We start from the raw sequence: 14,482 nt of genomic DNA, 5'->3' as shown, positions 1-14,482 counted from the left end.
TGGCTGACAATTGAGTCTGTGCAATGTAGCCTGTTCAATGGGATTTGTGCAATGTGGCTGACAATTGAGTCTGTGCTATGTGGTCTGTGCAATGGGATTTGTGCAATGTGGCTGACAGTAGGGTCCCATTTGAGACACCTATGTAGAAACAGTTGTATACAGAAAAACGCAAATGTAAACATATATGGTCATAAACCACTAAAAGGAAAACACACTTCAACAGATACGTTGCGATAGAAATACTTATTAGCATTACTATCTTAAGCATTTCTTTAACAATTTCACACCAGATGACTTTTGTTACTGCTATTTATTATCTACAAGCATTGATTATAAACTCATATATGTGTACTAAAAGGAAAACACACTTCAACAGATACGTTGCGATAGAAATACTTATTAGCATTACTATCTTAAGCATTTCTTTAACAATTTCACACCAGATGACTTTTGTTACTGCTATTTATTATCTACAAGCATTGATTATAAACTCATATATGTGTATAAACCAGGGCCGGACTGGCCATCTGGCACTTCTGGCAAATAGTAAAGTTTATAGTAAATGGACAAAGCATGGAAACAAATTAACCCCAAAATACATTTAGTGTAGAAGTATAGGCTATTGTGTGTTTCATAATTGATGTATTTTTAGACATCACACCTAATTCTGCTTAAAAGTAGGGATGTTGACTTGTTGTAGGTAGCATATAGTTGTATTGTCTCAATTGCCAAAGGTTGCTTACTCCACGTAGTCATATTGCTGGGAAAGTTTGTCCCACATCTTTAGTCAGACTAATAAACTAAAAAATTAAAGTGCTAATCAAGACATTTGTAGACATGTATAGACTCGTAGGGGCATATTCAACTAGCTTAGCAGTCCACGATTACGTGACACTGCACAAGTCCCGTTATCACCACAAAAACAAGGATTTCAGTGCCCTCCCCATAGGGTTGCAAAGGGAAATCCGGAAAGTTGCGGTACTGTTTTGTCACTCAACACACATAGGCGCGCGTAGTTGCAGACCGCAAAGCTGATTGAATATGCCCCATATATTCAATGTTAAATTGCAGCAAAAGAGCGCAGTTGATGTGTCGTTGTTAGTCTCTTGTGATTCCATTGTTTGCAGCTAATGGAGGTGACGGGGAAGAACCAGGATGAGTGTATAGTGGCGCTTCATAACTGCAATGGAGATGTGAATAGGACCATTAATATACTACTAGAAGGCTCACTGTCCAGTCAGCCGGGTCTGAGGAGCAGAAAATAGAAGAAGAAAGAAGACAGAAAAAGAAGATGAACAGGTAAGTACAGTAAAACAGGGGGGGGGGGGGGGGGACATAAGGGATGAAGGATGCCACACAGAAAACAGGAAAAGGGGGGAGAGAATGGCACACAGGGAAAGGGGGGAAAGAATGGCACACAGAAAAAGTCTCTGTGGCATAATATGATTTGGGGCACTATTGTGGCATAATATGATTTTTGGACACTACTGTATAGCATAATATGATTTGGGGCACTACTGTATGGCATAGTATGATTTGGGGCACTATTGTGGCATAATATGATTTTTGGACACTACTGTATAGCATAATATGATTTGGGGCACTACTGTATGGCATAATATGATTTGGGGCACTACTGTATGGCATAATATGATTTGGGGCACTATTGTGGCATAATATCAACTGGGGGCAGTATTATAGTATAATATCATTTGGGGGCACTATTGCATGAACTGGGGCACTATTGTGGCATAATATGATTTGGGATCTATTAATTGAAAGTGGGGCTGTTTGGGAAAAAAATAACGTCTATTTATTAAATGTGAATAGGAATTATTTAATGGCAGTGATGGTTGGGGGAAATAGGTATATTTCTTAAACGTAAATGCAATTTAATTTATTGCTGGGGTTGTTTGGAGGGAGGTATATAGGTTTATTTATTAAACGTGAATACTAGAATTTTAATGTTTAGGCTGGAGGGAGGCCTAATTATAAACCATGGGTTGCATTGATTAAACACCAGGGCTGGTTGGAGGTTTCTGAATTACATGTACCCATTTTTTTTTCCCAAATAGGGCCTCCAGCATTCGAGGATCCAGACAAGCAGCAACTAAAGACACCCCGCAGCCACGGGTGGTGTAAGTTACAAGAACACTGGTGGGGAAGTCCCGAATTTTGGTGACTGTCTCGTTTAGTGAGATTTGGTCCTACTACAAGGACAGTTGGGAGGTAAGTCCCACTTCACACTGTACTGCTTGTGAAGGCAAAGCTGCGTGCAACTAAAAGTAGTGCAGACAGTATTGCCTGTGTATTTGTCTAACATTTTGTCTAATATGATAACCATGTTACATAATAGGGGCTCCCTGTCTTAAATACCCCGGGCCCCCCGAGCGTTAATCCAGCTCTGGTTAGCAGGAGGAATCTGATAGCTGCTCCCAGTCCTGGACAGGACACAGCCTGCAGAGCAAGCCGAGGAGCTCTAGGTCTGACAAGATTTGGGAATCTCGTGAGACTAAGAGCTTCCCTGCTTACTCTACAGAAAGTTCTCACCCTTATGGATGTCAGCAGCACCAGAAGCATAGATAAGTACAGTGGGCTGGAGGCGTCATAATGTGCCTGGGGGGATGGCGTGATGTGGCTGGGAAGGCATGGTAAATGTAATGTTTTATTATAACGTATGTATAAATGCCCCATGTTGGCCACACCCACAACACAATGTGGCCACACCCTTTTTGGCGCTGCCGCTATGTGGCGGCACACGATTTCTTTCCTGCTGGACCTGTGGTGGCCTGTGTACTTTAAATGGCAGGGCTGATTTTCAATCCCAGTCCGGCCCTGCATAAAAACCAATATAAACCATACTTGCCAACTCTCCCGGAATGTCCAGGAGACTCCCGCATTTTGCGAGAGTCTCCCGGACTCCCAGGCGAGTGTGGCAATCTCCCGAATTCTGCCCACTTCACTAGGAAGTGCCCTACTTCCTAGTGAAGTGGGCAGATTTAGATCCCAAACGCCGCGATTCCCGGTGAATCGCGGAGTTTGGCCCCGCCCCCCACTGTCAAATGACGCGGTTGCGTTATGCCGTCGCAGGGGGCGGGGTCGAAATGACGCAATTTTGGCTGCCCCGCCCCCCCTCACGCCCACCTGCACTGGCTGGCTCCCGGAAGAGAGCTGAAGAAAGTCGGTAAGTATGATATAAACATAATTTCTGTATCACACTACCAATTCCCAAGGCAAGTTATATACATAAAAGTAATTGTATTCACAACAATAACACCTCCATATGTAAACTAGTCTCCTATTAGACGTAGTTGGAGGTAGATCTGCTAGTTGTAATATCCCATGAAAACCCAAACTGCAACATTCACTATCGCCTTTACCCGTAAAGAGTGTCGCTCGTGGCAGATACTATGGGGACCCACTGTATGCTATGTGGAAAGTTTCCATTATTGAAACAGTGTCAAATGCTTTAATAGCCATAAACAAAAAAACATACACTTGTTCCTATGGCCTAATAATTATATAGATAAACTGATTTGCCTGAATCAACACTAAGGGGGAGATTCAGTTGGCGGCGATGTGCACACATTGCCAGTAGAAATCTCCACTCATTTTCCCACGCTCCTCTATGGTGAGGAAAAATGAGTGGAGATTTCAGTCAAATATCTGCCATTCGGTATCTCGCAGACGTTCCGGAGACACCACGCGTCTCATTGAATCTCCCCCTAAAAATCGAACATAAAAACATGCCATTCTTTAAAACATCACATGCTAACAGTTACCATGGAGATCCATCACAGATACCTATGTGAATTCCTGTATAAAGATTAGGTTAATCTGAATCTGTTATATCAAATCTCTATCATAATCTTAGTCTACATGAAAGAGATTGATCCAGTGCCTAATTTGCAATAAATAAATAATAAAAACAAATACAATTCTGACATCTCCAACAACAGAATCCACAGGACTGCAAAAGCAACAAAAATGCATTAGAAAAAAAAATCCTTATTAATTAAAATTCCACAGGCTGCTAATGTGTTTTTTGATTATTAATGGCTTTTAATGTAATTGGTATCATTTTGTTAATGTGGACACACAGATATGTTTATATTTAATATGTTGTTTTAGTACATATCTATTTTTTATACTTTTTTATACTTGGACATATGGATAAAGTGTCAGATCAATAAATTCATATAAATGAAGTCACTGCAGGGTAACCAAATCCCTAAATCCCCCAGACTGTAATCATCACTTTCTATACCCACTGAAAAACAAATGCACTAACAATAACCAAGAAGACAGAAATTGTTGTAAATATTTGTTATTGAACATAATTCAAGATATAATAAAATATTATTTTCAAATCAAATGCAAATTTGCAATATGAGCTAATATGAACTAATTACAGGAACCTGTTTTTCACCAGTGTGTGTTGTAGGCACTCCCCACCTTAAACCTACTTCTCGTTCAGGGTGTCTCCAGTTGTCAGTGACACAGATGTAAAATGCAAGGTGTAGTCAGTAACAGAGGTGTAATGTCTAGTTCACATCACAGTTGTTGGGAAAATCAGAACCAGACCATCTCTTGATAAAGTTTGTTCCTATATTGAAGTACTCCAGGAGGCACTTAATGGTTGCAAATAAATTACTGACAGTGGCTCAGTTTCCATGCAAGATATGAATTCCACACTTTAAGAATAGTCATTGTCATCCTCGTTAGCAACTCCTTGGATCTCCCAGTGTTGGGTCAGTCTCTACATCACTCAAGTGCGCCCTTGACATTTTCTCTAAACAATGGTGTATCATATGAATTGCAGATCCCCAAGCTGTATAAAATGATATACAAAGATGTGTGCTTATCACTTTAGAATATATACAGCTGTGACTTGGTCTGTCAGATGTTCCCTTGTGCGGGCTGTACATAAAGTTAATTTTTATTGTTTCTCTTGCTTGCAAACATGTTCTAGCATGCATACGTGTGTCAGTCATCACTAACGGTAGGCACTTACATCCACCACCCCATAGCCATTGTGCAAGTGATATGACTAAAAATCACACACCTAAAAGATGGCCAGAGCTTGAATCAGATGAATGTGCGTGTTCTCGACCTCAGCATGCCCTTACTGTACATTGCCTACTTGTGTTTGTACCTTCTTTCCCCCCCTATTCCGCACAAGTTGTAGGCAGTTGGATGTGTTATTTGTATTTAGACATGAAATGTATGCAATTGTGTTAATTCACTGGCATAATGTCCTTTTATGAGCATGGAAAGAGCAATTTCATGCAAGATGTGGCACACAATGGGCCTGATGATTACTCAGAAAGCTATCTACAGACTATACACTAAAATGGAACTGAACTCTACAGGCACCAGTAGCTTTGCAGGCTAACAGCGTTCTGCAGTCATCAGAAACGTGTGAGAAGGTTAATGCAGTGGGTCCCTTAAAACGGTAGTTTCACTAAAGAAAGAGGTTCTTGGACACATAAAGACAAGCTGGCTGAGGAGAAGGCAACAGCAAAGACAGATGGGGGTCCCTCACAGAATATTCACAGAATATGAGTATGAGCTCTGCCAGATCCTTCCCTAAGAGCTGGTTCAAGGGAGAAATGTCAATGTCACTGATCAACCACCATACAAGAAGCTGGCGAGTAACACATCATCATCATCATTTATATAGCGCCACCAATTCCACAGTACTGTATAGAGAAGATATTTGTAATTCACATCTGTTCCAGCCCCATTGCAGTTTACAGTCTAACTTCCCTAACACACACATAGACTAGGTCAATTTTGTCAGCAGCCAATTAATCTACTAGTATGTTTTTGGAGTGTAGGAGGAAACTGGAGCACCCGAAGGAAACCCATGAAAACACGGGGAGAACATGCAAACTCCTCACAGATAAGGCCATGGTCAGGAATTGCAAGGCAAGGATAGGTTTTGCCCTTTAATCAAAGCCTGCATCTAAGTTTCAGTTACCACCCATAGTTCCTCGAGCCACCCTTATCATTATAATCCCTAGACCTCTAGCCACTGCCCTCTGAAGTAATTTTGGCACCTGCAAAGCTGTCGCCTTTAGCCCCCAGTCGGTTATAATCAGGGGAGGGCTGGCAAATTTTAGCCCGGGAGGGCGAGACTCGATCCAGCAGTCTATTAGGAACATTTTAAAGAAAAATAAATGCAGGTGGCCCAGTGACCTAGCCCAAGGAAACCCACTGTGGGACCACCCCTGGGGGCAAATGTTCTCCTGCACAGCCAGCCCCTGGTTACCAATGCAAGGTGGTCCAGTTGGAACCTGGCCACATTTTAGTGGTTTGGGGTTCCAGTTGGACCTCCCATTGGTATACGCTGGGCAGAAATTTGACTCTATAAATAACCGATGATGATGACTCAAGGAGCCTGTATTCGGACACCCCTACACCGATTAGGATGAAACCAAGGCAGGATGATCCAGTTGGAACCTGGCCAGTTTTTAGGGGGGTTAGGGTCCCGGTCGGACCATTCTTTTGTGTACGCTGGGCATAACTTTGACCCTGGGAGCAAGTTCTGAGCCTGCATTCCGACACCGCTGCACCGATTGGGATGAAACCAACCCGAGGTGGGCCAGCTGGATCCTGGCAAGGTTTTAAGGTGGTTGGTGTTCCAGTCAGGCCTTCGTTTGGTGTATGCTGGGGAGAAATTTCCACCGGAGACCCTGTTCTGGGCCTGCCACTGGATGGATTTGGATGGCATTTAATATAAAAACAAAAACGACATTGGTCAGCCACCTCATGGGTGTGTTGGATGTAACTGTCAACCTTTCAAAAATAATTAGCAGCTCTTCCAACTCATTGATAACGTATTAACTTGAAGATTTAATATAATAAATCAATGAGTTTTGCTGCTTTTCACCAGTTTGCAGGGTGGGGCTATTTGGAGTTGCCTCTTTACATGCAGCTGCAGAGCTGCTGATTGAAATCAGAAATATTTCTGTATTTAGGAACTTCTGTAATCCCAAGTATATGTACTCTTGCTGGACCAATAATAAATTGATTTACTTATGTGAATATTGTATATCCTGGTTAGAATTTAAATATGATACCCTTGTTTTAAGACCACCAATTTTTGTCTTTCACAACGGGTTGGGATCTTAGTAATACAAAGTCTGTGACTTATGCCAGACAATGCAGCTGTACAAGGCTTGTAATAAAGCATAATGGTAGCAAGTATCTCAGTGTGCAGCTATTTTACTACTCGCTGCTCGCAATGTTATAGATCAGTAATGAGGAGCTGAAACTAGTTATCCAGTTTACTGAAAATATAGATTTTAAAAAAGCGCAAGATCACTGTGGTGCCTTAAAACCCGACACTAATGATAACACCACAGTAACTTCCCAACACGCATTACACAGCCCTTCAACGTAATCCTCTATCTAATAGGTCACATGTCTAAATACAGTAACCCTGTAATCTTGTGTCCTGTTTGAAAGCTGCATGAAGACAGTGACGCACGTTGATGACGTTGGACTCTATGGTAGTGACGCAGACATGCGTACGGCAGGACGTCACGTTGTGGCGGAAGTTCCTGGTGGAGGATAGCGTCCTGCTGTGATCACACGTGAGTCTGCCGGCAGAGTGTTTGCTATGTCCGCGGCACTGCTCAGGAAAGGACTGGAGCTCCTGGGCCCTGCGTCTAGTGGTGAGAGCGAAGGACAGGATGTTACTAATGACTGGCTCATTGTATGCACATTACTAGTGAGACTGGGGCACTCTGGCAGTGACATAACGTGTGTATATTGCTATACCTTGGGTGTTACTGTGTGACGCATAGGATTAATGTTTCCCAGTGTCCTCAAAATATGCCGCCTGCTATTTACATTTTCCTGAGTACCTTCTTTATTGGTAATAGTTTATCGGGTATTGCGAGATAAATTAAGCGATGCCTGACGTGCTCCTTATATCTGCCTGGAGTACCCAGGGGTCTTGCAAGTTTGGAGAGTCTGGTGAAAACTGAAAAGTTCAATTCAAAGCAGCATTGCCACTTAGGGGCACATTTATCAATCATCGGCAAAAAATGAAAAATAGTTATCAATCCTTATCGCATTTATAAGGATTGAACTATTTCTCAAATTTATTAAAAACGGATCACAGAAACAGCAGTTCCGATAAACTGCTGTTTCTGTGATAAAAAAAAAATCATACTTACACCGCCACTTCAGAACGCCATGTCCACGGATCTCCTCCAGGTCCTATTCACTTGTTTTCTTACAGCAATTGCGCATGTGCAGTTCGAAAAACTGCACATGCGCAAAAAAAACATCACCGCTCTGTCTCTGCAACTACAGTTGCAGAGAGAGGTGAGTGACAGGGAGGGATCATGTGATCCCTCCACACATGCGCTGTCCAGCTCTGCTCTTCGGAGCAGAGCTGACAGCACTGAAATCTGCCAATTTTGATCATGTACGCCAGCTTCAGCTGGTGTACATTATCAAGGCAAGTTACCGAAAAAAACTTTTTTTCGGAACTTGTTAGATTGCGGTCAGGAGCAGTCGCCATACTGTAGAATGGTGACTGCTCCCAAAAACGAAGAGGAGTGCAAAGCAGCAGATATCCACAATATCTGCTGTGATGCACCTTTCATAAATATGCGGAGGACACAGAGGGACCTTAATTTCACGGTAAGTGCACTATCGTGCTTTCTTAAATATGCCCCTTAGTCATTAAACGTCGACTTTACATGTTGCTTCCCCTTAGTGGAGCCTCAGGAACTAATTACTGAAACCTCCTCCTTTAATGTACTATGGCACCTGCACATTTATTTGCTTATCACTTTAATAATGGCTAGACATGGGGTGTGATCAGGAGTACCATTACGAATCTGCAATCAACATGGTTGTACCATTTTATTGGCCAACACAGTTATGGTTCTTTCTGCAGCTTTACACATCCTTGCAGGTGATGGAAATTTCACTTTGAGACAATACATGGAAAAAACAGCTGTATAGATGAATATTTTTTTTTTTATCTTTCTCACTAGTAGTGTAGCTTGAAAGTAATAGTAGGTTCGACTTGGATGTGTGCATCATCATCAACATTTGTTTATATAGCGCCAGCAAATTCTGTAGCACTTTACAATTGGGACCAAAGATTAATAAAACAATACTGGGTAATACATACAGACAGAGGTAAAATAACCCTGCTCTCAAGCTTACAATTGGTTTACAATTTTACAAGAAATTTACAAGAAATTTGGTTTACAACTGTAAACCAAATTTCTCCTCTAAGTACACTATATTTCTGCACCAATGTATACTTGATATGACTTGATTGTAAGAAATGGTTTACAATGTATATTGGTCTACTGCATTAGAAAATATAGTTGATAAGTTATTTGCATGTGTTTTAAAAAGTCACACAGTACATTGTATCAGTTGCCAAACTGTCCTACTGCACACTTATTATTGCACTTCACCTGTCACATGCAGTGTTTGTTTATCACTGTGGCTTACATTATTAAGAGGCAAAATTTGAAAAAATATAGATTCTTCACAGGACCAAAAAAAACCTTTTGTAAGAGCAACCTGCATGTCCTCTGTAATACTTTTCTCTTAATTTACAGATCAGAAATGCACAACTTTAAAGAAACGTTCAGGAAAAGACAGCCAAAATGAAACCTTAAGCAGCCACAAAACAGGGATGAGAAAACGGATCCGGAGACTGAAACGCCAGGGAAATCCGCAAAAGCAGAGGGCAACAGCCAAAGATAGAGTGATAAAATCAGCAGTAGGTGAGAATTCTGCAAATTAAAGGACACTAGAGCAGAGTATATAATATTTTATTTTTTCAGGTTGTTGAGTGGAAAAAATAGACAGTAGGCAGTGTATGTGTTTTTGTTATTTGTTGGTTTGTTTTGCTTTGCCAGATTTACTGCCCTCTTTCTAAGCAATTGATACTACTTTTTGCTTTTATTTCTTGCATGTTTGTAATGTCTACTTATGCCCTAATTAGAAATATTGTTAAATATCTTTCTAGCTTTGTAATGTAGATATGCATGCTTAAAATACAGGTAAAGTATAATTCATTCTCTTGTCATAGAGGAGTATAAGAAGCATACTGCACAGGATCACCTCGCACGCAACCTCCAGTACATGCTTGGTTCCAGCACTGTAGCAAAAAAAGATGTTGTCAGTAAGGTGAGTGATTTGTATCTGAGAATCGACTGAGGAATGTTTTACTAACAAATTTACTAGAATTGAAAAAATAATGGCACTTGTAAAATAATAACCATCCAAATAATGCAGAGCCCAATAGTAAAATCCAAATGCAGAATTTAATATACCATATAAATCATATAAATTAAAAAACATATAAAACATACAATCCAATGAATAAGATAATACAGTTCCCCACTAATTATAGCTTATAATGTAAAATGTTCCTTATTCGCTTTTCAGTTGGATCCAAATAATTCCTAACGAAATAAGCAATCTAGAAATATTGAGGACCAATAAGCCTGATTGGATCCCAACGGTGAATGAATAAAAAACACTGTTCCTTATGGATGGAAATTAACAGTTTTCTATAGAAGACGTTCTGGTAGTCAAGTGAAGCTTACCCATGCAGCATGTGATAATAGAATAAATTAGTCCTCCTGCAGAGATGTGATATATTACGGCTCCTTACCAGATTGATTGATGTCATAAACACCTCCAGAAGGAGAGAAAACCATACTCCATGGCATCCGAGTATAAGCAGAGTTTACCGCTATAATGTATTAAAGTCACTCACTGTTTGTTAGCTGCCGTGTGGTCTTCTCATGGTCCGTGTATTCTAACAGGTGCACCTGCTAATACCGCCGGTCGGAACTCAGTGTAATGAAAAGGGTTCCTGCTGCATCTGGGGTTCCTAGCTTCACAACAGGAGTTTTGCAGACACTAGTGTCAATCCTTGTGACTATACCTGACGCGTTTCGCCTCTAAGCGGGACTTTTTCAAAGCCTCCATGATCTTCTCCTCATAAGTGTTTATAAAGGGTGGAACAAGGCAAAAACAGGAGTGTTTAAATACCAATTAGCCCTTCAAATGGGATCCGGTTGCACTGATATTAGACAAATCATATACACTTCAATCAGGTTAATAAAAAGAAAAATCATCCCTGCTCACTCATAAGTCAAATAGTAAAATTGATACCAATAAACAAATTTGAATATATCAATTTATAAACAATACGAAAACAAACAAGTAAATATTCAATCAACGATCCAACATCTATAAAGGATCTAGATCTGCAACTAATTAACCCTTAAGGGAGCCACCTACATAAAAAATGAAAACTAATTATACCACTGTATATCTACAATAGGATAATAGAATTATCAAAACAAAAAATAAATTTAGGTAGAAGTATAAAATTATCCAATACATATAAAAATGAGAATATAAACAGATACAGAAATAATATATAAAATAAAAAACATGCTAAAAAAGCATAAAAAATGTAACAATCAAATTAAAATAACAATGTGAAACTAATCTATTCTAATAACCAGAGTAGTCAAAATAACCAAAAAACCTAAATTTAATTCAAACATTGATTATCCAAAGCTTCATTATGTCCCATTGGGTTCAGAGTGGACAATTTAAGTATGCTGGCTGATTTCCAAAAGGCATAATTTAGAGAACCTATCACCCCTCCTTATGGTACTGTCAATATATTCTACCCCTAAAAGGGACAATCCCTTAGGGTCACCATTAACAAATTTACTAGTGTTCTGTCCTCTTCTTACTACAATATCCATAGTTCTATAAAGGATAGCCTTTTGGGCTAATGTCAAACAAGCCAGCATCTTGCAGCTAAATAAATGCTGTGTTTGATCTATGTAGATTATTCTTTTCTATTTCTTTCTTTTTTTGTTGTTTAGTTTATTTCATATGCTACACTTCATTAGCTACAAAGTGCTGTTTTTTTGCTGCTTAGTTAGTCCATCACTAGTCACTAAAAAGAGCTTGGAGACACCAGAGTCTAGCACACTAAAACAGGTGGCTATGTGAAAATATTTTTTTTTAACTACAGTGCTTTATATAAATATTTAAGAAATATAGATGGACAGAAGGGTAAATATCTTTGTGTATAAAGAATGTGCCAGTATTTTTTTTCACTAAGTACCAATAGAAAAACAAATAGTTGTTGTAATTGGGTAAGTAGCCAAGTCACTTAAAAGCACAAATCAAATATTGGCCAGATGCATTCTAATACAAGTACATGCTACAGCCTTCAGAGTTTATCTCTGTGATCAGCGTGTTTTATTTTCTTGCAGATCTTGAATCAGCACTGTGGGCGTAAAGCTAGAGACCGGCAAGTGAGAAAGAAAAAGACGGTGCAGGACAAGACTGTGTTCTCGGATGCGGACTTCAAGCGTTTTGAAAAGGAATACTTTGGAGGCAAATAGTTCTGCAGCAAAGAAAAGTGACTCTTACTATCAGGGCTTACAGATGTCCTCTTCCTCTGCTTCCCTTAACTCCACAGTCTGATTTCAGGAATAGTTTACGTGCCTGTAGACCTACATAGCCTGCTCAGCTGCCAACGTTCACATATTACTTGTACGGGATGTCTGCCCGAGAGAAAACGTGTGTAATCTCATCTTGGAGCAGAGTCAGGCTGTCAGACGAGTGCTATGTTCTCAGGGAGGCTTCCCCTAAACATCACAGCTTTGCTACTTTGTGGGCTGGGGGGAAGCCTGTCTAGGAGAGAGCATAGCACACTGGATAAGATGCTTTCCCTCTGGTAAATGGGTTTCCACAAGGCAGTATGTACACAGGAAAACAACAGGAGCTCGGGACGGGTCTGCTTTAGTTTCAACTTTTTCATATTTTCTTTAGACTACGGCTCCGTTAAGCATCATTCAGATCTAAAATAAATCATGACTGCCACTGGGACTATATTTATTGCATAGGTCATTACTGTATGTTCAAATGTGAATATAAGAAACACATCTCTGTCTCAAGTTCCCATGAAATAGGTCACATTCCATTTGCCTGTCTTCCACACCAGAGAATGTGTTGTAGGGTGGAAGCCCTTTCTGTGGGGTGCACTGGGGCCTCCTGCAACCTAGCATAAATGTGACCTCTACATGCCTTACATTTCAATAAATGATCTCATCACAGCAATGGCTGGCCTTTGTACTTTGTAAGCTGCCTTTAGTAAGATCCTGAGCTTTTTGCATGTATATTTGTGAATATTTCTAGTAGCTTGTATTTTCGATGTAGTTCTCATTTCAAAATCCAACCTGTGCTGCTCTGTCAGCATGAATACAGGTGCCCTAAATGTTTTATACTGTAATAACCTGTTCATGTTGCACCTTTTTGTGATTTTTGACCAGACAAATAAACCACCTTATTTCCTGACCATCCAGATTTTGGTGGGACGGTCTCAGTTGTCAGAATCAGTGTCTCTTTTATGGATCATGCATGGGGCTTATTTTGAGAGAAGTTTCATGCTATAGTACAAAGAGGCAGAGTTTAGTTCTGTGCATGCTGGCATGTTTTAAGAGATCACTATTGAATGTTGCTATATAATATAGTGCAGCCTCTGATGATCTATGACTTGTATAACTCTATTCAGAAATTACGAATGGTTTTCAATTAGGTGCACACCCAGTGGAATTTGTTTGTATACTGTGATGTTTTATGGTTTGAATGAATAAACACTGTTTTTAAATGAAATGATTATTAATGTTAATTGGATGTTTTAAAAGTTTAAGTGGTTCTGGTTCCAGCTCTGATAACAGTCACTGAATATATTTATCCTGCTTTTATGAACTCTGAGGTGACATCTAAAATCCTCATGTTTCAAAGATGGGGATGCATTATTCCTTATGATACAATAATATTTTTATTATCTTATTTAATTGTCTTGGTATATTTACTGTTTTTTAGTTATGGTGCTGTAGGGAGTGAAATTTCTGGAATAGAAAGCTAAGATTTAGGAGAGAAAATAAGCAGAAGGCCAGTAGGTATTATTCAAACACAGTATATTTTTATGCTTGCCATTCTGTAACATGGAAGATGTAAAATGTAGTGAAAAATCTTTCTCTGTTGTGCACTGGAGTCTTGCCTTGGCCTCTGTCATCATTTAGGGCTTACCATTTTGTGAGTACTTTGGTGGGTGCAGTTTTAGTATTTTGCCACATGAGGTCAGCCTTACCATGTTATCACATGTGTAGACTGCTCAAGGAATTGATATTACGCATTTGTCTTCCCAGTTGTTTTTCTCATTGTGGGCAAGTGTCCCAAAATAAAAAAATATGCCCTCAAAAGTTTGTTTTGGGTTATTGGGCAAGCCTCACCTATCCAGGCCCACAAAAAGCCTGCCTGCATGTGAACCAAAGCGCTTGACTTTCTTCCTTATGTGTAGCCAAGAAGAAGCGTTGGTTAAGCAGGCTCTTATGTATCTCTTGATTCTGGATCGGCCTCCTTTATTGTATTTTAATTGAACTGCCAT

The 14,482-nt window shown here is 39.9% G+C and overlaps 1 protein-coding gene across 1 annotated transcript; it reads left to right on the top strand.

Moving 5' to 3' along the window:
• Window positions 1-7,529: 7,529 nt before the first annotated feature.
• Window positions 7,530-13,704, top strand: RPS19BP1 (ribosomal protein S19 binding protein 1). Its single transcript, XM_075182925.1, has 4 exons — window positions 7,530-7,682; window positions 9,603-9,770; window positions 10,079-10,176; window positions 12,300-13,704. Exons 1-4 carry the CDS (start codon window positions 7,628-7,630, stop codon window positions 12,429-12,431), a joined length of 453 nt encoding a protein of 150 aa, XP_075039026.1. The 5' UTR covers window positions 7,530-7,627; the 3' UTR covers window positions 12,432-13,704.
• The last annotated feature ends 778 nt before the right edge of the window (window positions 13,705-14,482 follow it).

This window comes from Mixophyes fleayi, chromosome 8 (assembly GCF_038048845.1).
Source record: "Mixophyes fleayi isolate aMixFle1 chromosome 8, aMixFle1.hap1, whole genome shotgun sequence".
In the NCBI taxonomy this organism is placed as follows: Eukaryota; Metazoa; Chordata; class Amphibia; order Anura; family Limnodynastidae; genus Mixophyes; species Mixophyes fleayi.
The sequence above is the reverse complement of the archived record's forward strand: the minus strand, read 5'-3'. Positions and strand labels throughout refer to the sequence as shown.